The 22,939-nt window shown below is 40.6% G+C and overlaps 1 protein-coding gene across 1 annotated transcript in view; it reads right to left on the bottom strand.

Moving 5' to 3' along the window:
* Window positions 1-302: 302 nt before the first annotated feature.
* Window positions 303-22,939, bottom strand: part of nfia (nuclear factor I/A) — a gene marked incomplete at its 5' end in the record, with an annotated part of 236,095 nt that continues 213,458 nt past the window's right edge. Inside the window, 4 exons of the mRNA XM_083969584.1 lie at window positions 303-334; window positions 10,545-10,633; window positions 13,556-13,718; window positions 19,116-19,294. Of these exons, the coding sequence (XP_083825710.1) occupies window positions 320-334; window positions 10,545-10,633; window positions 13,556-13,718; window positions 19,116-19,294 (446 nt within the window). The 3' untranslated portion in view covers window positions 303-319. The remainder of the gene's footprint in view (window positions 335-10,544; window positions 10,634-13,555; window positions 13,719-19,115; window positions 19,295-22,939) is intronic.

Below are 22,939 nucleotides of genomic sequence, written 5' to 3'. Positions count from 1 at the left end.
ATGGAGTCGTTGAGGGGGGGGGGGGGGGGGGGGTGTCTGGCACTGAATGTGGACAGTGACATATGAACCACATGTCTGCAGGGAAGAAGTGTCTGACCTGACGTACAGTTTAGTTTAGTTTAGTTTAGAGAGGGGGGGTCAGGGGGTAGGGGGAGGGGGGTTGACTCCGCGGTGGGGGGGTGGGGGGGTCGGGGTGCGTTTGATCCGCTGTAGCCATGCTGATGCTGCTGCTGAGTCTCTGTACGGCGCTGGTGGGGGCGGAGTCAGGCGAGGAGGAGGAGGAGGAGGGAGGAGGAGGAGGAGGGGCCTCTGGAGTTCCTTATCCCAGGTACCACTGTGGAGAGGGAGGGGGGAGAGGAGCGTTACCATGGAAACACAGACCAGAAAACAACAGTGGAGGTGGTCCACACTGTAAAAACATCCAGATCACAACAATAAATTAAATTCCACCTTAAAATTTGAAAAATGTCCTCAAATTAAAAGACCATAAAAGTCCAGACTTTAATTTAACGTCCAGATGTACGGAGCTAGAACAGCGTCGTAATTAAAGATTCACAAATGTATTTGGGGATTTATATTTAGCCTATATATGTGACTCAAAACATAACACAAATACATTTCAATGCACACAAATATGTTTCATTCCAAGTAAAAAAAATATTCATATAGAAAATAAGATTCATTAACAAATTTCCGAAGCACACACAAATAGAAAATAAATCACAAATATCAATTATAGCTGCTGCGCAGCGATGGGTCGGGTCCGGGGTATTTTTTTTGGCAAATTTAGGCAAATTCTGAGCAACAAACAGGAGAATAGGAAGACAGGACAGTTGACCTTATAATGTTCAATTTGCATCAGTTGAGGACTGAACCCACAACCTCTGGAACCAAAGACCATTGTCTATCCCACTGAGCTAATTAACAAATAGCAGTGCAACAGTGGCTTCACAAATTGAGTAAGCCATTCACTGTCGTGTAGGCAGATTTGAAACCACTGTAAAAAGAAAAATCAGTTTTTGAGGTAAAAATCTGATATGTATTTGTTAAACATCTACTGTGACTCCATGATTTTGTACATTTGTTTCACAAAGACCATCTGGTATTTTAGTCAATTCCCTTGTTGGGTCTTGAACCCACATCCTCTGACACCAATAACCAGCTCCTAACTCACTGAGCTAATTACCTGGAATTGAGACATGGTGTGTGACTTCTCTAATAGACTCAGGGAGTCAATGTCCGGGCAGCTGTTGTCAAGGCAGATTTAAAAAATGGTCATTCATGTTCATGAATCTTATTTCTTATATATGAATTTTTTTTATAACTTATATATGGAATGAAACATATTTGTGTGTGCATTGAAATGTATTTGTGTTTTGAGTCACACATATATATAAATCCCCAAATACATTTGTGAATCTTCTTTAGTGCATGTATTCATTATGAGACAGTTCTATCTCCATACGAACATAAACTGTAACTTTCATCCACACGTTCTGAAGAAAACGTCCTGACAGAAACTCTGACCAACTTTCTGTTCCAGACTTTTCTAAATTAACTTTCTACAAACGTCCAAATGTCCTTTCTGAATAAATATCAGTCAGTTCGTCCAACGTCCCCACTTGTCTCAAAACGTCCTCATTCATTAGTGTCTTTATGAAATGACTTGAGCTGAAGCTGTTTCTATCTATCTATCTATCTATCTATCTATCTATCTATCTATCTATCTATCTATCTATCTATCTATCTATCTATCTATCTATCTATCTATCTATCTATCTATCTATCTATCTATCTATCTATCTATCTATCTGGTTTAAGCTCCGCCTCCTCCACACTGAGCAGCAGCAGCAGCAGCAGGTGGAGTCATGTGATGCATATTCATATTCAGAGCGAGACAGATTTAGTAAAAAAAAAAAAAAAAAAAAAGGAAAATTAATTAATTCCATTAATTCTTCCAAATGCACACGGACGTCAAATATTTGATCTGACTGGACGACTCTGTGTTTATCTCCCACGGTGTTTGAACACATCGCAGGAACTCTGCTGCTCTTCATGTTTCCTCACGAGGTTTGAGTTCTGCCAGACATCACGTTCAGATTCACCTTTAACGTTTTGTTTCACAACTTTTAAAACAAAGTCGGAGAGAATTTACTGTGCTTTTATTTTTAAAAAATATTATAGTTTATGTTCATCGTGGAAAAAAAGGGGGGGTAAACACTTCATGTTGTATGAAAATGAGGCAAAAAAATCATAATAATAATGTGAAACTTTCTGGTTCCCAATAAAAAAAAGTGAACTTTTCTTTGTCTCCAGGTTTGTGTCAGTAAACTAGAATATCATGGGAAAAGTTTATTTATGTCAATAGTTCAATTCAAGAAGTGAAACTAACACATTATATAGATCCCCAACTGTGAGCACTTTTAAATCCAGGTTAAAATCATTTCTCTTTTCAAACTCTATTTAAGAACTTTATCTATTTTCTTTTATTTAGCTTTTTTGCTCCTGCTTTTAACTCTGTGTTTTTGTTTTTTATGCTGTTCTTTCTTTTTTTTGTTTTTTTAAAGTTTTGTCTTTATGTAAAGCACACTGAGTTGCCTTGGTATGAAATGCGTTGAATAATATAATGGATCCTTCCTGGATAAATAAAGGTTAAATAAAAAAATATATAAATAAAGATGCCTTGCTTTGCTTTGCCATCCATTCCACACAGAGTGAAACATTTCATGTCTTTAATTATTTAATTTAAACTTTTAATTGTATTGATTATGGATTCACATTTAATGAAGACCTGAAACTCAATATTAGAAAAGTGTTTTTAATGTGGAAACGTTGAAAAGTTTCTCCATCTATATGAACTCAACACTTGGTCTGAGGCTGTTTGACTTGAACTACTGGGAATGGACGTTTCCATGATATTCTGATTTATTGAGATGCAGCTGGATAATCTATAATCTATATAATCTATAATCTTACTATCCTTTTAAAATAGAACTTGTTGTTTTAAATGTTAGTCTTTTACCTCTTATTTATATTTATTTATATGTATTTATATGTATTGCAGTTGCATTTCTACTTGTAGGTTTATTAAGTTATAGGGAGTTAGAGCTTAATTTTATATTCAGGTCTGCAATTCTCTAGCTATAATAGAGCTGTTACTGATGCAATGAATGACATGTGAATGTTGCTGCTGTAACTACCATCATTTCTATCTATCTATCTATCTATCTATCTATCTATCTATCTATCTATCTATCTATCTATCTATAATCTATCTATCTATAACCCATTAAAGCAGCTTTGCCTTGTGTTGTTGTAGTTGTAAAGTCTTTATGAGTTGTTTAGCTACTACACGACAACTTCCTCACATGTTGAACAAACTTTCACACACACACACACACACACCGCTGTCAGGCCGTTGCCGTGACAACAGCGGCCTGCAGGGGGCGCCACCACACACACACACACACACACACACGTCTTTATGATCCATGTGTTTGTCTGGGACCCTGAACGCACCACCATGTTTCTTCTGCTTCAGTCGGGACGATGAGACTTTCTCTCCCTGTGTGTGTGTGTGTGTGTGTGTGTGTGTGTGTGTGTGTGTGTGTGTGTGTGTGTGTGTGTGTGTGTGTGTGTGTGTGTGTGTGTGTGTGTGTAATCCATCTCTGATAGGCCGCTATCGATCGCCCACAAAGGTGCATCGTTCACGTTTCATGAATCTCTCTCTCTCTCTCTCTCTCCCGCTGCCGAGTTCAAGTTCATCCCCGCCTTACATCATGTCTGGTTGCTAGGGACAACCAGACGGCCCGGGACGTGACTACCATCGCCAAGGCAACCGCATCGCCAACACCCCTCCACAACCCAACCAACACACACACACACACACACACACACCTCCTTCCTTCCTTCCTTCCTTCCTCCTTTTCTTTCTTTACACTCATCCTCCTCTCTCCATCTGTTTCTCCTCTGCAACACACACACACACACACACACACACACACACACAAAGGTATTGATTTGAAGTGAAGACACACACACCTACAACTACACACACACACACCTGCACACACACAGACACACACACAAACTCTTAAAACATTTACACACAATTTAGTAAAAGTGTTTTTGATATTGATGCAAAGTTTGAATAAAACACATGAAGGTAAATAGTTGTGTGTCTGTGTGTGTGTGTCTGTGTGTGTGTGTGTCTGTGTGTGTGTGTTGCAGGTTTCTCTGCTCCTGACTCGTTGTAATTCTATTGCCGTGTGTGTGTGTGTGTGTGTGTGTGTGTGTGTGTGTGTAGTGATAGAGGAGAAGACTGGAAGGTTAGTTTTTAATCAATACAACTTGCTGACGCTGGGACTTTTCTACCTCGCCCTCCCCCCCTCCCTCTCTCCCCCCTCCTCTCCTCCTCCTCCCCCCCCTCTCTCTCTCTCCCTCTCTCCCCCTGTGACTCCCTATGTCCCTCGCCCTCTCGCTCGCCCCCTGCACTGCAGCTCCTCCCTCTCTCTCTCTCTCTGTCCTGAGACTCAGAGAGAAGATGAAACTCTCCCAGGCCAGACAGAGTGTGTGTGTGTGTGTGTGTGTGTGTGTGTGTGTGTGTGTGTGTGTGTGTGTGTGTGTGTGTGTGTGTGTGTGTGTGTGTGCTGACAGCTGTGATTCAGACTGTAGATACTCATCAGAGAGACAGAGAGAGAGAGAGAGGGAGAGGTAGAGAGAGGTAGGGTTTGTACAGCAGCAGCATCCAGATGTTGCAGCTCCAGATAAACAGCTGGAAGCTGGAGGACCTGATGCTGCAGCAGCTGCAACTACCACCAAGGAGGAGGAGGAGGAGGAGGAGGAGGAGGAAGAAGAAAGAGAAAGAAAAGAAAAAAGAAGAGAAAAAGAAAAAAAGAAGAGAAAAAGAAAAAGAAAGAAAAGAAAAAAGAAGAGAATAAGAAAAAGAAAGAAAAGAAAAAAGAAGAAGAAGAAAGACAAAAAGAAAGAAAAGAAAAAAAGAATAAAGAGAAAAAGAAAAAGAAAGAAAAGAAAAAAGAAGAAGAAGAAAGACAAAAAGAAAGAAAAGAAAAAAAGAATAAAGAGAAAAAGAAAAAGAAAGAAAAGAAAAAAGAAGAAGAAAGACAAAAAAAGAAAAGAAAAAAAGAATAAAGAGAAAAAGAAAAAGAAAGAAAAGAAAGAAAAGAAAAAAAAGAAGAAAGAGAAAAAGAAAAAGAAAAAAAGAAGAAAAAAAGAAAAGAAAAAAGAAGAAAGAGAAAAAGAAAAGAAAAAAAGAAGAGAATAAGAAGAAAGACAAAAAGAAAGAAAAGAGAAAGACAAAAAGAAAGAAAAGAAAAAAAGAAGAAAGAAAAGAAAAAAAGAAGAGAATAAGAAGAAAGAGAAAAAGAAAGAAGAGAGAAAAAGCAGAAAGAAAAGAAAAAAAGAAGAAAGAGAAATGAAAAAGAAGAAGAGAATAATAAGAAGAAAGAGAGAAAGAAGAATAAAAAGGAGAAAAAGAAGAAGGTGTGACAAGATAAAAATTAAAAGAGTTACAGTGGACAAAGTGTGTGTGTAGTTTTGCTTTCGTCAACGGAAATTATGACTAAATATCGTTGTGAACAAACTTTTATCACGTGATGAAAACAAGACGATGCAACGTGAGCGGTCACGTGACCAGAACTAGAATGAAATATAGAACGTAATGAGGAATAACAACGAGACCAATGACTGGACGACATGAATACGATATATTCCTAAACGCACATGTTTCTGTCCATCGGGCCTCTCAACCACACCAACACGGCGATTTCACCCACATAAACTGAGATATTTTTAAACGGATAAAAAAATATAGTCTTAAATAGTTGTATCTTCCGACAGCAATCACTTCTATAGAGTGTTTGGTCTGAAACACGGGTCTGTCAGTCACTCTGCTCTGCTCTGAGCCCAGGAGAAAACTTTCCTTGTATCCTACAACCTTTATCCAACTTCCAGTGTTTGAGCTAAGCTAATTAGCGACTTTAGGTGGAGGCAGGCTAACACTACCTATAGACCAGAGCAGCTTTTTTATGCAAATGAGAATGACCGATGCATTCTGGGTAATTTAGGGGCAGCTACCAGCATCCCTCCATTGAAAAGTTCAGCCTAACTGGCTTGACAAACTAACTAACAAAAAAGTTGGCTCTTAACAGGTTATTAACAGACAACACTGAGCCAAAACCTCCCCGGTGATTCGACCAAATACGTGTAGATGTCTGGATAAGACATTTCTGGCCACTGTGTGGAGTCATTGATCACTGTGGGAGGCTAAATGAGCATACCGGCAGATTCATTAATTGTAATTTTTCAAGATAGCGTGAACGGTGGGTTTCAAAGGGGGTGTCAAAATAATTATGAGACATAGTGCTACAAAAGAAACACAAAATAAAACATTCAGATTAATTGTTAGTTAGTCTACGCTCCATCAAAACACAAAAAGCCACTGAGTGCAATGTAAAAATGCCAGTAGCTGCCCCTAAATTACCCAGAATGCATCGGTCATTCTCATTTGCATAAAAAAGCTGCTCTGGTCTATACACTTCCAGTGTTTGAGCTAAGCTAATTAGCGACTTTAGGTGGAGGCAGGCTAACACTACCTATACACTTCCAGTGTTTGAGCTAAGCTAATTAGCGACTTTAGGTAGGAGGCAGGCTAACACTACCTATACACTTCCAGTGTTTGAGCTAAGCTAATTAGCGACCCTAGGTGGAGGCAGGCTAACACTACCTATACACTTCCAGTGTTTGAGCTAAGCTAATTAGCGACTTTAGGTGGAGGCAGGCTAACACTACCTATAACCTACACTTCCAGTGTTTGAGCTAAGCTAATTAGCGACTTTAGGTAGGAGGCAGGCTAACACTACCCATACACTTCCAGTGTTTGAGCTAAGCTAATTAGCGGTGCGCCAGCTCTGCTCGAATCTCCCTTGTTACTGCACGCACAGTCGAAAGGATGGTGTAGCCTACCTAGTGTTCATTTAGGTGAAGAGAGAAAAATAAAATAAAATCTAGTTTTTGTTCTGAATCTGTTTTAATGCACTGCAAAAACTCTACATCTTTCCAAGAATATTTGTCTTATTTCTTGTCAAAATGTCTCATTTCTAGTCAAAACTAATTTCTTTCCTCTTAAAATAAGACACATCACCTAAAAATTAACTTGTTTTTAGATCATTTTCACTTGTTTCAAACACATTTTCACTTGAAATAAGTAGAAAAATCTGCCAGTGAAAGTACGTTTTTTGTGTTTGTAATAAGAAAGAAAAACTTGCTCCACTATCAGATTTTTCTACTTATTTCAAGTGAAAATCAGCTTGAAAGAAGTAAAAAGTGTCTAAAAACAAGCTGCTTTTAATGTGATGAGTCTGATTTTAAGTATGAGATTTGTTTTGACTAGAAATGAAATAAGACAAATATTCTTGGTAAGATTTTGAGTTTTTGCAGTGTGTGAAGCTCTCTCTCTCTCTCTCTCTCTCTGGTAGCGTTTCTATGTCTCTCGCCCAGACCTGAGTCAGCACTTAACACACACACACACACACACTTTGACACAGTGTGTGTGTGAGTCATGGGAGGGCGTGGTGTTTTTACTGCGTGTGTGTGTGTGTGTGTGTGTGTGTGTGTGTGTGAACTTCACCTTGAGGACTGTGGGACATAGAGACAGATGATGACTACACACACACACACACACACACACACACACACACTGAGGGGGGAAGCACCTCACTGCAACGTCTGCTGCTCAGATGAAACCTAACACACACACACACACACACACACACACACACACACACACACACACACACACACACACACACACACACACACACACACACAAACACACACTGCACTCACTACTATAGAACATGACCTGATCAATATGCATGTGTGTGTGTGTGTGTGTGTGTGTGTGTGTGTGTGTGTGTGTGTGTGTGTTGGCACGACGAGGTGCCAACTCCCTCCCTCCATCTTCGTCTCCGTGGGCGACCGCCACCGTCGCCCACGGCAACCACCACGCTGACCCGTTGTGGGCACGATGCCCGACGCTCTCACACACACACACACAATGCCGCTGCCATCTGCCCTACACACACACACACACACACACAGGAATGCACAGACTGTCCGGTTGGTCACCATGACGATGAGAGGGTTAGGGGGTGTTACTGTCCTGTCCCACGCTACGCTACATTAACCAACGTGACGCCGTCGCCTCGTTAACGTCGTCACGGAGATGTCTGTTGTCTGTGAGTCCTGTCCTGGTTCTGGTTTAGTTGATGGATCTTAAATGTTGTTTGTCTCAGTTAGTTTATCAATAAAGGTTGAAGCTACCTACTTGAAGTGGTTTGGTAACTACCGGTGTAGTTACCAAATAAATGCAGTAGTGACCGGTGTAGCTACCAAATAAATGCAGTAGTGACCGGTGTAGCTACCAAATAAATGCAGTAGTGACCGGTGTAGCTACCAAATAAATGCAGTAGTGACCGGTGTAGCTACCAAATAAATGCAGTAGTGACCGGTGTAGCTACCAAATAAATGCAGTAGTGACCGGTGCAGCTACCAAATAAATGCAGTAGCGACCGGTGTAGCTACCAAATAAATGCAGTAGTGACCGGTGTAGCTACCAAATAAATGCAGTAGTGACCGGTGTAGCTACCAAATAAATGCAGTAGTGACCGGTGTAGCTACCAAATAAATGCAGTAGTGACCGGTGTAGCTACCAAATAAATGCAGTAGTGACCGGTGTAGCTACCAAATAAATGCAGTAGCGACCGGTGTAGCTACCAAATAAATGAAGTAGTGACCGGTGTAGCTACCAAATAAATGAAGTAGTGACCGGTGTAGCTACCAAATATTGATTAATTTCATCCACTATGTAGTGGACGACAAAACACCCACAATGCACCACAAAACTGAGTGAACAAGCGATGTGCACTACTTTCTACTCCCGTATGTAGCCCACAATGCAATGCGGTCATGTTTTGCCAGAGAAGAAGAGCAAGCTAATTAGCATGTTAGCTACGATTTCTTTAGGTTATTTAGCAGTAAACTCTTCGCTCCGTTTGCCTGAGCAGCAGGAGTTGGGCAGCAGCATCCCAACAATAACAGGCAGCATTAAATCAATCTGATAAAGAAACTGTAGTAGAATATGGAGGAAATACCAGCTAACGAGCTAAGCTAATAATAGCCACAGCTAACGAGCTAAGCTAATAGCCACAGCTAACGAGCTAAGCTAATAGCCACAGCTAACGAGCTAAGCTAATAGCCTACAGCTCACACGCGAGCAGAAAGAACAGAACCAGACGACTTTCAGTTTCACTGTTCCTACATGATGTCACATTACTGTGTAAAGGTTTATTCCACCTGTTTATTCTGACTGAGTTGTTTAAATACGGAGAGTTTTCACTCAGTTTGGACTGTGAACAATCAGCTGTTCTTTTAAACGTTGAATCATTTAGAGAAACTCTGGTCGTAGAGACAGAGAGAGATGAATAACAGAGTCTGTTTCTGACAAACACCTGGCTCACGTCTTCACGAGTGTGTGTGTGTGTGTGTGTGTGTGTGTGTGTGTGTTGGACTGTGACAGAGTCAATAAATCGACGGCCTCGTTCACTGCAGGCCACCACACACACACACACACACACACACACACACACACACACACACACACACACACACACACACACACACACACACACACACACACACACACACACAGACACACAAAGGCAATCAAACATGTCTGGATTGTCAACAAGAGGAGAGACTCCCACCTCAGTGTCGTCTCCCTGTGTGTGTGTGTGTGTGTGTGTGTGATGAGTTAAGCCAAGGCTGCCCAATCGTTACACTCTTCATAAATCAGCTGGCAAACAGACCCTGAGCTGGACACACACACACACACACACACACAGACACACACACACACACACAGTGCAGTGGTGGTGCGTTCACTGACCAGCTGCTCTGTAGGAAACCTTACACTGCAGAAATTCTAAATCTTTCCAAGAATATTTGTCTTATTTCTAGTCCAAACTAATCTCTTTCCATTTTAAATAAGACTCACCACCTAAAAATGAACTTGTTTTTAGATCATTTTCACTTGTTTCAAACTAATTTTCACTTGAAATAAGTAGAAAAATCTGCCAGTGAAAGTACGTTTTTTGTGTTTGTAATAAGAAAGAAAAACTTGCTCCACTATCAGATTTTTCTACTTATTTCAAGTGAAAATCTGCTGGAAAGAAGTAAAAAGTGTCTAAAAACAAGCTGCTTTTTAATGTGATGAGTCTTATTTTAAGTAGAATGAGATTTGTTTTGACTAGAAATGAGACAAATATTCTTGGTTTTGAGTTTTTGCAGTGTACAGGCTGAAGTGAAGCTGCTCTGTTCAGTTCAGCCGAGGCCTCTGGTGCTCTGATTGGTCGACTCGGTCCGTCAGTCGGCCTCAGACTCTCTGACTGACTCCTGATTGGACGGTTTCACCTTCAGGGTTCAAGTTAAACCGTTGGTAACCATGGGAACGAACGGGGACTCACCTGTGGTTGTTGAGGGATGTTAAAGCCGGGGTCTCTGGGTCCGACGCTGACGAACCGCTGAGCTGGAGACGTGGTGGGGGTGGAGTAGGCTGCACACACACACACACACACACACACACACGTTATTTTATATTTTATATCCACTAATATAACTTGTATTAACTTGTATTCTTCTTCTAAAGCAGTATTTCTCAACCCCTAAACTGACACAAAATGTTAGAGCTGCAACAATCATTATTGATTAAACGCACAATTATTGATAAAAATTTAATTAATCGTTTAGCCTACTATTCTGATAATCGAAACATTGATTTGGGTAGTTTTTTTTTGTCTTTTTGAGTCTAACTTCACTGATTGCAGCTCCTTCAATGTGAATATTTCTGGTTTCTTTGTTCCTTTATGACAATAAACTGAGTCTCTCTTTGACATTTGAGGACGACGTCGTCTGGTGGTTTGAGAAACACTGATTGGCGTTATCCAACATTTTTTAACATTTTATTGACCAAACAACTAATCGATTAATCGTTTAAATAATTGACAGATTAATCGATAATGAAAATAATTGTTAGCTGCAGGGTTAGTTAAAACAAACACCAGAAATATTTGTTCTAAGACTGAATAATGTTATTTTATTTTAGTAAAATGTATGTACATTCTGCCAAAGGCATGAATTTCGGGAAAAATGTCAAGAAATTTCTGGAAAAAAAAAAAAAAAAAAAAAACCTTTGAGAACCACTGTTCTAGAGTGTTAACGAATGAAGTTTAATCCATTAACTATAACACATCCTAGTTGGTTATCTTTTCACATTATCACTAGATGTTGGTTTGCACAACGCAACCGTGATGCACAAGTCACATCACAGGTTTAAAGGAGAATTCTGGTCATTTTTGAGCCCTAAAAAAAGTGTTGGTTGGAGCAAAAAACGGGACTAAAATTGATGCAGGCAAACCAGAGTTACCATGGCTACCCGGCGCTAGCAATAGCCACAACGCTAACCTATGGGGGCAATTCTTTCAACCACAACAAACACTCAGAAAACAAAAATAAACGGTGGAGCAGTGCAGTGGTAATGTCCATAATATCTCCAACCGTTTATTTTAGTAAATAAATCCTCACAACAAGGACAAAGTGTTAGTTTCTCTCTGTGATGGGATAGTAATGTCTTTCTGGGATGTTTCAGAGTTAAAAACACAAAGTTTCTACTGTTTCTACTCTACACTATGTGAGTTCAGTGGTGTCTCTAAGGATTCCAGTCATGTACCAGAGATATCTCATTGTTTTCTGACTGTTTGTTGTGGTTGAAAGAATTGCCCCCATGGGTTAGCGTTGTGGCTATCCCTAGCGCCGGGTAGCCATGGTAACTCTGGTTTGCCTGCATCAATTTTAGTCGTGTTTTTTGCTCCAACCAACACTGGGTGACCATCAGGACAACGGTTTAGGGGACAAAAATGACCGGAATTCTCCTTTAAAGGGATCAAAACTCTCTCCATGTGGTGGCTTCAGGACACTTGATTGGTGAATTATCGATTTTGGGTGAAGTATCCCTTTAACTGGAAGCGGTTAGCCTAGCTTAGCATTAAAAACTAGGAACAAAGACCAACTATTAAAAGAAGAACAAGAAGAAGAAAGAGCTGTCACAGCTTCTGGGATTAATAAAGTTTTTAAAAAGAGCTTTATTGAGAAGATGTAGGTCAGAGCGTTTCCTTCTCGATGTGAAGTAAATCTGAGCTTTAAATACATGAACGTGTTGATGTGTTGATGGGGGGGGGGGGGGGGGGGGGGGGGCAGGATTAAACATGTTGGCAGCAGATCACTGTGTTTTTGCCAAATGACGAAGTCGTCACTTAAATAAAAAAAACCCTGAAGTGAAACTGATCTAGAGAAACTTCACATTAATAACTCTGATCTGCAGGTTTGTCCTCTTTGTTGTGGGTTTTTATTTTAACCACCAATGACTCACTTTGGTTTCTGTGATGTGATTCACTGAGTTACAGATAATTCAAATAGTTGTACTAAAGTATCTGCTTGTTGTGCATATACATACACAGTTATACATTAAAAAGCAGCTTGTTTTTAGATCATTTTCACTTGTTTCAAACTAATTTTCACTTGAAATAAGTAGAAAAATCTGATAGTGGAGCAAGTTTTTCTTTCTTATTACAAACACAAAAAACGTACTTTCACTGGCAGATTTTTCTACTTATTTCAAGTGAAAATTAGTTTGAAACAAGTGAAAATGATCTAAAAACAAGTTAATTTTTAGGTGATGAGTCTTATTTTAAGTGGAAAGAGATTAGTTTTGACTAGAAATGAGACATTTTGACAAGAAATAAGACAAATATTCTTGGAAAGATTTAGAGTTTTTGCAGTGTATCCACTGAAACGCTGGAAGGGGGGCTCATAATTTGAAAAGAACTCAGGAAGTGATGAGTTTGTCTTTTAAAAGACAAACGAGAGTGAATCAAAACCATCAGAATGTGGCTTCCTATTAAAATATGACCAGTTTCCCATTAAAACATATGGGATCGGGAAAAATGGTGTGTAAAGGTCGCTCACTAGAGGTCGAAGGAACCCTGGTTGAGAAGAAGATTTCATATCAAATCATCTAAATATCAAGAAACATGATATTTACATGATCAATTAATCTGTTGATTATTTAATTGATTAATCAATTAGTTGTTTGGTCAATAAAATATCAACCAGTGTTTCTCAAACCACCAGACGACATCGTCCTCAAATGTCTTGTTTTGTCCACAAACCAAACAGAGACTCAGTTTATTGTCATAAAGGAACAAAGAAACCAGAAATATTCACATTGAAGAAGCTGCAATCAGAGAATATGGACTTTTTTTCTTTATAAAAACTACTCAAATTGATTATTAGATTATTAAATAGTTGACAATTAATTTAATAATTGTTTGATTAATCCATTAATTGTTGCAGCTGTAATCCTGATGACTATGAGGACTGGTGCTGAAGACTACGACTACGACAGTATGCTGATACTCACTGGGCGAGGTGGGGGAGTTGCCCCCCCCCTCGGAGGAGGTGGAGGGGGGCTTGGCGTCGACGGGCAGCGGGACGGGACGGGCCATGGGGGGCGGGGGAGGGGGGGGCAGCATGGGCGTCGGCAGGAAGGGGTTGTGGACCTTTCCCTGGGAGCTACCATTAGGCTGCAGACACAGGGGGGTTAAAGAGCATTAGGTTAGTTTTTACTTTAGTGAGTTTATTTCAGTCTTATAAAAACACATGATAACACTTTACTGTAATAGGTATTCACATAACACTGTCATAAACATCAATGAATACTTATGACAGCTGTCGTTAAGTGTCATTCGGTAAGTTATGTCACTTTTGATGCAAAGTTGACATTGTTTGAGATGTTTTTGTTATGAGAACTTGACATCATTGTTAAAGTTTGTCCATCAGGTCTGCTATGACAGTTTAAATTGTCTTTATGTCAAGTTGTCAGAACAAAAACATCTCAAACAATGTCAACGTTGCATCAAAAGTGACATAACTTACCGAATGACACTTAACCACAGCTGTCAGAAGTATTCATTGATGGTTATGACAGCTGTTATGTCAATCTGATGAATACCTATTCAAGTAAAGTGTTACCAAACAAATACAATAGACAAATATAAAGGTATAAATACAAATCAGAACAGAACAAATCAGAACAAAAACACAACAAGCAATACGATTCACTTTGACCATAAAGCTGTAAGAGGCTGAAGCATCAGTTTATTTTGCCTTTACCCTTCTTAAATTAACATTTTCCATTCACTCATTTTAACATTTTTTACAGAACAACAAAAAAGAAAAACCCCTGCATATTCTCCATACAGCAGTTTATAAGCACACTGGTATATAAATCAGTTTTATATTTATTAATAATATTATTTTTGAATAACTTTTTGAATCTGTTAAGTGTGTTGCACAGTTTGATTTCTAATCCTAGACTATTCCATTGATTGACTCCTGTAATCGTTACACATCTTTGTTTCACATTTGTTCGTACTTTTGCTTTTGTAAACACACACAGTAAGTCCCTCTTAGTTCGAGTCTGAAACATTAAATACAAAAATAAACTATATTCATACACAGAAACAAAAACATCAACAGGTCGACGCACGGTGGTGAAGCTGGAACAGAGAGAGAGTGTGTGTCGGTGTGTGTGTCAGTGTGTGTGTCAGTGTGTGTGTGTGTGTGTGTGTGTGTGTCAGCAGTTTTCTGGGCCGGTCATAAAGAATTCTGCTGCCGCTGCATTTTAGCCTGCTAATCTATAAGAATAATACCTCCGCTCCTCCTCAGCCCCCCCCCCCCCCCCCTACTGAACAGGTAGATCCTGCCTCCACACACACTCACACACACACAGACACACACCTGCAGTCACAGGTGTGTTTCTATGGCTACACCATCATCACTCCCTCCTCATCGTCAGGTGTTTTAGTTTCACTGTCTGGGCCACATTCGACTGTATAGGGTGACCTCAGGTAAATTGAGCCACTTTTTGGTAAATCACTTAGGAAACTAAGAGAAAGCTCTGTGTGTGACACTGAACTGTGTTTTTCTAGTTATTATTGACTGTTTTTAATATCTTTTTGTTGAATTGACATAATAAAATATAATTGTTCAAGTCCTATAGCTTTTGAAACATCAGCTGTCCCACATTTTTGAAACGAGCATTGTTCAGGTAAAATGGGCCACTCATCAGCTAAAATGAGCCACTCAAGCATATGTAATGTATAATAGGCTACATGTATGTATGTATATAGTAGCCTACATAATACTAATTAAATATATAAAATAAATGATGTACAATATATTTAAAAAGTGTTTCATTTAATTTGTTCTCCAGTTTAAAAACTCCTGAGAAGAGTCTGCTCCTATGTGACATCTGGGGCTAATTAGCATAAAGGTAAACGCCTGAGGATGTCCTAATAAGGGCGTGAGGCTGAAGTCACGTGACCAACAATGAGAGGGAAACGTGAGAAAAAGTCTAAATTAAAATCTAAAGACACAAACTGTTAGTGTGTCTGGAGGAAACGGTTGTGTTTGATTGTTTTGTCAAACTGAGGTCGTTGTTTTTCTGAGTTTGTGTCTTTGTGTGTTTTCTTGTTGAGTTGAGCCTTCAGGGCCTCCGTAGAAAACACGTCAACAGGAGCGTTTAGTGTTTCTGACTGGAGTTTTTATCTGTAGCTAGTTGCTGTTTCACAATGTTTTCACTATTTAAAGGTTGAGTCTGGAGTTTTGTGTCCAGAAAATAAACATTAGACTTGTAGCTACAAATGAAATGACGGAGCTCAGGTGAAGCTACGTGCAGCAGAGTAGTAGCTCAGGGCTGCTAGCCGCACTAGCTGTCTGTGATGCTAACGAGTGCTAGCAGCTAGCACGTCTCTCTCTCTCAGCAGCAGCAGTTGTCATGACAACAAAGAAACAGAAATACAGTCTGAGTGAACCTCGACTGGTAACAAGTATTAGAGCTGTTGTAGTGAGCTAGCTCGATGCTAACTTCGGCTAGCGGTAGCGGTTAGCATCCGCCGCTAACACCGTCTTCCCAGCTCACCACAACAACATAACAACATAACACGGAGGCTCCCGGTGTTGGTGACGGTCGGCTATCGGCCCACGGCTCCAGAGCTTCACTCAGACTGTATTTCCTTTCCTTTGTTGTCATGACAACGGCTGCTGAGAGGAGGGACCTAGTTTCAATGTTTTAAACTGCAACAAACAAAACTCCAGACTCTACCTTTAACTTTTACAGACGTGGAAACTGGGAACACCAGGAACGCCGGGAGTTTAAAACGCTGGAGTCGACACATCCACATCTTACTATGTAGGCAAGTGTGTGTGTGTGTGTGTGTGTGTGTGTGTGTGTGTGTGTTGTATGTGTGTGTGTGTGTGTGTGTGTGTGCGGTAGGGTGGTGGACGGTGTATTGATTCAGTGTCTAGACACAGATATATCAACTATCACTGCAGACAGCGGCCACACACACACACACACACACACACACACACACACACACACACACACACACACACACACACACACACTGCAGTGTTTCCTGAGACGAACCTGAACCGCTGCAGAGGCTGGAAACCCCGACTCAGATGTGTGTGTGTTGTTGTTTAGTAGAGCTGCACGATACTGGAATAAAATGAGAGTTTCACTATAAATATCTACTTTTTCATGTCACTATATCACCGTTTAGACTAATCTGATGTTTGTAAAGTTTATAAAACCAATGATTGGACAAACATTACTATTTCTGTGTGCACATTTTTGTAATTAGTCATGGTTATCATAGATTAGCAGGGCTAACGGTTAGCTACCTGTTTAACTTTAATAACTCAGTGACTCAATAAACGCTCCATGAACAAATATTTTCTCCAGCGGATATCTGAGTTCCAACATGACTGAGCTAACTGGAGTAGTTTCATGTCGTGTCCCACAACGGGAGGGTTTTAACAGCTGACGTCCTGGTGTTAGCTTAGCTACCGCCGTTAGCTTAGCTACCGCCGTAATCTGCCAGTGAAAGCAAGTTTTTTGTGCTTGTAATAAGGAAGAAAAACTTGCTCCGCTATCAGATTTTTTCTACTTATTTTAAGTGAAAATCTGCTTGAAAGAAGTAAAAAGTGTCTAAAAACAAGTAGTCCAGTAATTTTAGACCAAAAAAGTGGTCAACGTTGAACAAATTGCAACAGAATCAAACTCAACTGATTTTGTATCCTCAGCATGTCCTGAGTGAGAAGAAGAAGAATCCCATTAGGGGAAAGTTTTGAAAAACACCCAAACATATCCCATTTATACGCATATAAAAAAGAAATGTCACGTGAATAGGGTAACATTTTTAACCTTTAGATATCTCCATGAAAATTACTGAGTTGATTACTGACATTAAGACAAACAAAAAATGTATTACAAGTTTTTTGAAATTCTTTGTTAACATGAGCAAATTTGCATAAATTTGTATAAATTTGCATAAATTCCACCGTTTTGACGGTACCTGTATATATGAAGTTGCTGTGGTGGTACCGGCATGAAAATTGGAATGAGTTGACTCCATCGGTCAACCGACAAGTTGACCACTGTAAATTTCAAGATGACTGCAATTTTTCAAGACAGCCACATCCTTAGTAGAGCAGGTATGACATGAGCCAACAGTGCATAATCCAATTACGTATCATGGCTAATTTGCAGACATACAACACCTCATCTAAACATTGGGTAGATCAGGTGAAAATGTCTTGTTCAATCTTGTTAACATATAATATGTTAACAAGATTGAACAAGACATTTTTTAACTGTAATATGATAATACAGTTAAAAAAGGAATGGAACCAATTTAGGCCCATGAGCATTAATAGAGACGGAGCATGTCATACCTGCTCTACTAAGGATGTGGCTGTCTTGAAAAATTGCAGTCATCTTGAAATCTAAAGTGGTCAACTTGTCGGTTGACCGATGGAGTCAACTCATTCCAATTTTCATGCTGGTACCACCACAGCAACTTCATATGTGCCGTCAAAACGGTGGAATTTATGCAAATGTATGCAAATTTGCTCATGTTAACAAAGAATTTCAAAAAACTTGTAATACATTTTTTGTTTGTCTTAATGTCAGTAATCAACTCAGTAATTTTCATGAAGATATCTAAAGGTTAAGAATTTTACCCTATTCACGTGAAATTTTTTTTTTATATGCGTATAAATGGGATATGTTTGGGTGTTTTTCTAAACTTTCCCCTAATGCAGGGATGTCAAACTCAATTTAGTTCAGGGGCCACAAACAGCACAATTTAATCTCAAGTGGGCCGGACCAGTAAAATAATAGCATAACAACCTTTAAATATATTTTAAAAATTGAAATTTTCCTCTGTTTTAGTATGTTTACAGTTCCTTTTACAAAACATATTATGAACCACCTGAAATGTCTTGATAAAAATATGTGCAATTTCAAATTTCCACACTTGACAAATTCATCCTGAGGGCCAGATTGGACCCTCTGCAGGGCCGGTTCTGGCCCACGGGCCGCATGTTTGACACCCTTGCCCTAATGGGATTCTTCGGGGCTTTTTTCCCCTCACTCAGGACATGTTGAGGATACAAAATCAGATGAGTTTGCTTCTGTTGCAATTTGTTTAACCTTTTCTCATAAAATGACTGGACTAAAGCTGCTTTTTAATATGATGAGTCTTATTTTAAGTATAATGAGATTTGTTTTGACTAGAAATGACATTTTGACTAGAAATAAGACAAATATTCTTGCTAAGATACTTGAGTTTTTGCAGTGTAATGCTGCATTAGCATCAAAACAAAGAAGGCTAAATAAAAAACCATAATACATACGTAGTCTAAGAAAAAAAAAAGGAAAAGTTAGAGGGAGAGGGGCCACTTTAGTATTCTTTAAGGGGGCCCAGGATTCATAGCAACGGCCCTGGCTGTGAGGTGTGTGTGTGTGTGTGTGTGTGTGTGTGTGTGTGTGTGAGGTGTGTGTGTGTGTGTGTCTGTGTGTGTGTGTGTGTGTGTGTGTGTGTGTGTGTGTGTGTGTGTGTGAGTCTTACGTTGAGGAAGCCCACCTGTCCGGCCTGCTGGGCGGAGTCAGGACAGACCAGTTGGACGAACTCCTTGAGCGTTTCCTGGGGGTGGTACCTGATGGCCGGGTGGGAGAAGTACGAGCCGGGCTGCTGCAGGATGGGGGAGGAGGAGAAGTGGAGGGAGGAGGGGGGCGCGTGGGGGCTCGCTGGGGGGGGAGGAGAGGGGGGGGGAAGAGAGAGATAGTTATTTAGAGATGGGAGAGAACATAAAGAGAGATGGAGAGGAGGAAGAAGAGGAGGAGGAAGGAGGAGTGGGGGGAAGGATGGGGGCGTGGCTTAATATGCAAATGAACAATGACACACACAGCAGAGCAGGTGAAACGATGACATCACAGCATTACATCACAGTCCACACAGCAGCTGTCAATCAAACACAGAGAGGTCAGAGGTCACGTAGCTCCTCCCACTCCTCCTCTTCCTCCTCCTCCTTTTCTCCTCCTCCTCTTCCTCCCTCTCTTCTCCTCCTCCTCCCTCTCTTCTCCTCCTCCTCCTCTCCCCCTATTCTCCTCCTCTTCCTCCTCTTCTCCTCCTCCTCTTTCTCCCTCTCTTCTCTTCCTCCTCTTCTCCTCCTCCTCCGTCTCTTCTCCTCCTCCTCCCTCTCTTCTCCTCCTCCTCCTCTCCCCCTATTCTCCTCCTCTTCCTCCTCTTCTCCTCCTCCTCCGTCTCTTCTCCTCCTCTTCTATCTCTTCTCCTCCTCCTCCTTTTCTCCTCCTCTCCTCCTCCTCTTTCTCCCTCTCTTCTCTTCCTCCTCTTCCTCATCCTCCTCCTCCTCTTCCTTTTCTCCTCCTCCTCTTCCTCCCTCCCTTCTCCTCCTCCTCCTCTTTCTCCCTCTCTTCTCCTCCTCCTCTCTCCTCCTCTTCCTTCTCCTTCTCTTCCACCCCCTCCTCCCTCTTCCTCCCCCTCTCCTCTCCTCTAATTAAGGCTCTAATTGGTCTAATATTCTCTGATTGCTCGTTAGTGGCCGAGGCCTCGTTAAGGACGGTGATGGATGGAGCAGAGGAGGAGGAGGAGGAGGAGAAGAAGAAGAGATGTAACAGAGAGAGAGAGAGAGAGAAAGAGAGAGGGAGGACGGAGATAGAGAGACATTAGGAATGATAGTGACACAGAGAGAGAGAGAGAGAGTTAAAGCTGCTGCACTAATTCACTTAAAGTCGCTGTGATTTATCACTCTGACAACACACACTGACCTGAGAGAGTGTGTGTGTGTGTGTGTGTGTGTGTGTGTGTGTGTGTGTGTGTGTGTGTAACAGTGTGTGTGTAACAGTGTGTGTGTGTGTGTGTGTGTGTGTGTGTGTGTAACAGTGTGTGTGTAACAGTGTGTGTGTGTGTGTGTGTGTGCACCCTGCGGCCAATGTATTTACAGTAATCATTGGATGGATGGCTTTCTCTGCTACACACACACACACACACACACACACACACACACACACACACACACACACACACACACACACACACACACACACACACACACACAATGGGACAGTGTGTATATACACTAATAGAAATGATCTCACTCACTGTGCAGGCATGTACAACCTGCCTATGTGTGTGTGTGTGTGTGTAACAGTGTGTGTGTGTGTGTGTGAGAGAGAGAGATTAGATTCTTTTTGTCATGATACAACAGCGTCTCGTTCAAATATGCGCACACACACACACACACACATTTACACTCAAACGCGTGTGTCGGTCAGTGATGCTAACAGTTTCCATCTGTTTCCACTCTTTATGCTAAGCTAGGCTAACTATCACAGAGAGGCTGCAGGTTTCATTATAATATAATATAACATAACATAATATAATATAATATTATATAATATTATATTATATTATATAAATCTATATATATTAGATCTATATATATATATATATATATATATATATATATATATATATATATATATATATATATATATATATATATATATATATATATATATATATATATATATATATAAATGTTGTTGTTGTTGTTGAATATAATTGATCGGTTGAACAGCTGATCAACGTTTCTATTGATCTCCAGAAGGAAGAGGAGATTCATCGTCCGTCACTTTATCAATAAAGTTCAGATTCAAAACTGATACATCTGATGTTAAAACGCTGCTGCAGGCTGTACAGTGTGTGTGTGTGTGTCTCAGTGTGTGTGTGTGTGTGTGTGTGTGTCTGTGTGAATGTGTGTGTGTGTGTAGGTCTCAGTGTGTGTGAGTGTGTGTGTGTAGGTCTCAGTGTGTGTGTGTGTGTGTGTGTGTGTGTGTTTCGTCCTCTGAACGATCAGAGACAAAATGAATATTGATCTTTGTCTTCAGGCAAAACAGCAACAGAAACGTCTCAGTCTTCCTGCTTTAACAACCGTGTGTGTGTGTGTGTGTTTCTCTGTGTGTGTGTGTGTGTGTGTGTGTGTGTGTGTGTGTCTCAGTGTGTGTGTGTGTAAGTGTGTGTGTGTCAGTGTGTGTGGTATTGAGGACCGGCGGCCTGCATGTCGAACACAGAAGAAAGGGCCGGGATTAGTTCCACTTTGCAAATTGCCTCGCTTCACTGCTCAGACGCCCCTCGCCTCCTCCTCCTCCTCTCCTCCTCTCCCCCCTTCCTCCCTCCCCCTCCCTCTACCTCCCTCTGCCCCTCTCTCCCCCCTCCTTCCCTCCTCTCTTCTCCCTCCTTCGTCTTCTCTCTCCTGCCAACTTTTCCAGAAGAAGATATTTGCCATCAAGAGGAGGATTGATAAACGATAAGAAGCAGGAGGAGAATCGAAGCAGCAGAGCTCCTTCATCAGGAGAGGGAGGAGGTGGAGGAGGAGGAGGAGGAGGAGGAGGGGGAGGAGGAGGAGGAGGGGGAGGAGGAGGATGGGGGGGGGGGTTTCTGCAGGTTTCACCAACTCAAATTTAAGACTTTTATCATGACAAACAAAAACGTACAAAATAATTTAAAGTAAATCGGCTGTAATATAAACGTTGAGCTCGTCTGTAGTTGTAAACACATTCAACAAAACACAATGATGCTTTTATTCAGGTTAGAAAATTAAGACCTGCTAAAACGAATGGAAGACTATAAGGCCTAAAATTTAGATTTTCACATTTTAGACTTTTTAAGACCCAGTGGAAAAAAGAGGGATGAGGAGGGTTTCTGCAGGTTTCACCAACTCAAATGTAAGACTTTTTAAAGCCTTTATGAATGAAATTTAAAACCTTTATCATGACAAACAAAAACGTAAAAAGAAGTTAATATATTTCTATAGGCCTATATATATATTGCACGTTGGCTCGTTTTTAGTTTTAAACAGATTCAGTAAAACACAGTGAAGTGACGCAGGAGCATTTAAATGAAGACCTGTCTAAAATGACTTAAGACTTGAAGATTTTTTAAGGCCTAAAATTTAGATTTTCAAATTTTAGACTTTTAAAGACCCAGCGGAAAAAACCCTGGAGAGGGAGGAGGAGGAGGAGGAGGAGGAGGAGGAGGAGTAAAGATGGAGAGATGGAGGTTTAAACAAAGAAGACGGAGGAAGTGAGATCAAGAGAGGAGGTGAAGATGGAGGAGGAGGAGGAGGAAAGATCTGAAACATCTGGTGATGCGTTCACTGGTCACTTCACCTTCTGGAGGAAACAGCTCTCACATTGTTATTATACACATTAATATATAGACACGGTGCGTTCAAGGACACTCCGACATCCAGGGACTGATGAAACAACACAACACATTACCTCACATCTATTGTTTACACACACACACACACACACACACACACACACACACACACACACACACACACACACACACACACACACACACAC

Source organism: Trachurus trachurus (genome assembly GCF_905171665.1).
Source record: "Trachurus trachurus genome assembly, chromosome: 4".
NCBI classification, from domain to species: Eukaryota; Metazoa; Chordata; class Actinopteri; order Carangiformes; family Carangidae; genus Trachurus; species Trachurus trachurus.
This window is presented reverse-complemented; position numbering and strand designations above follow the sequence as displayed.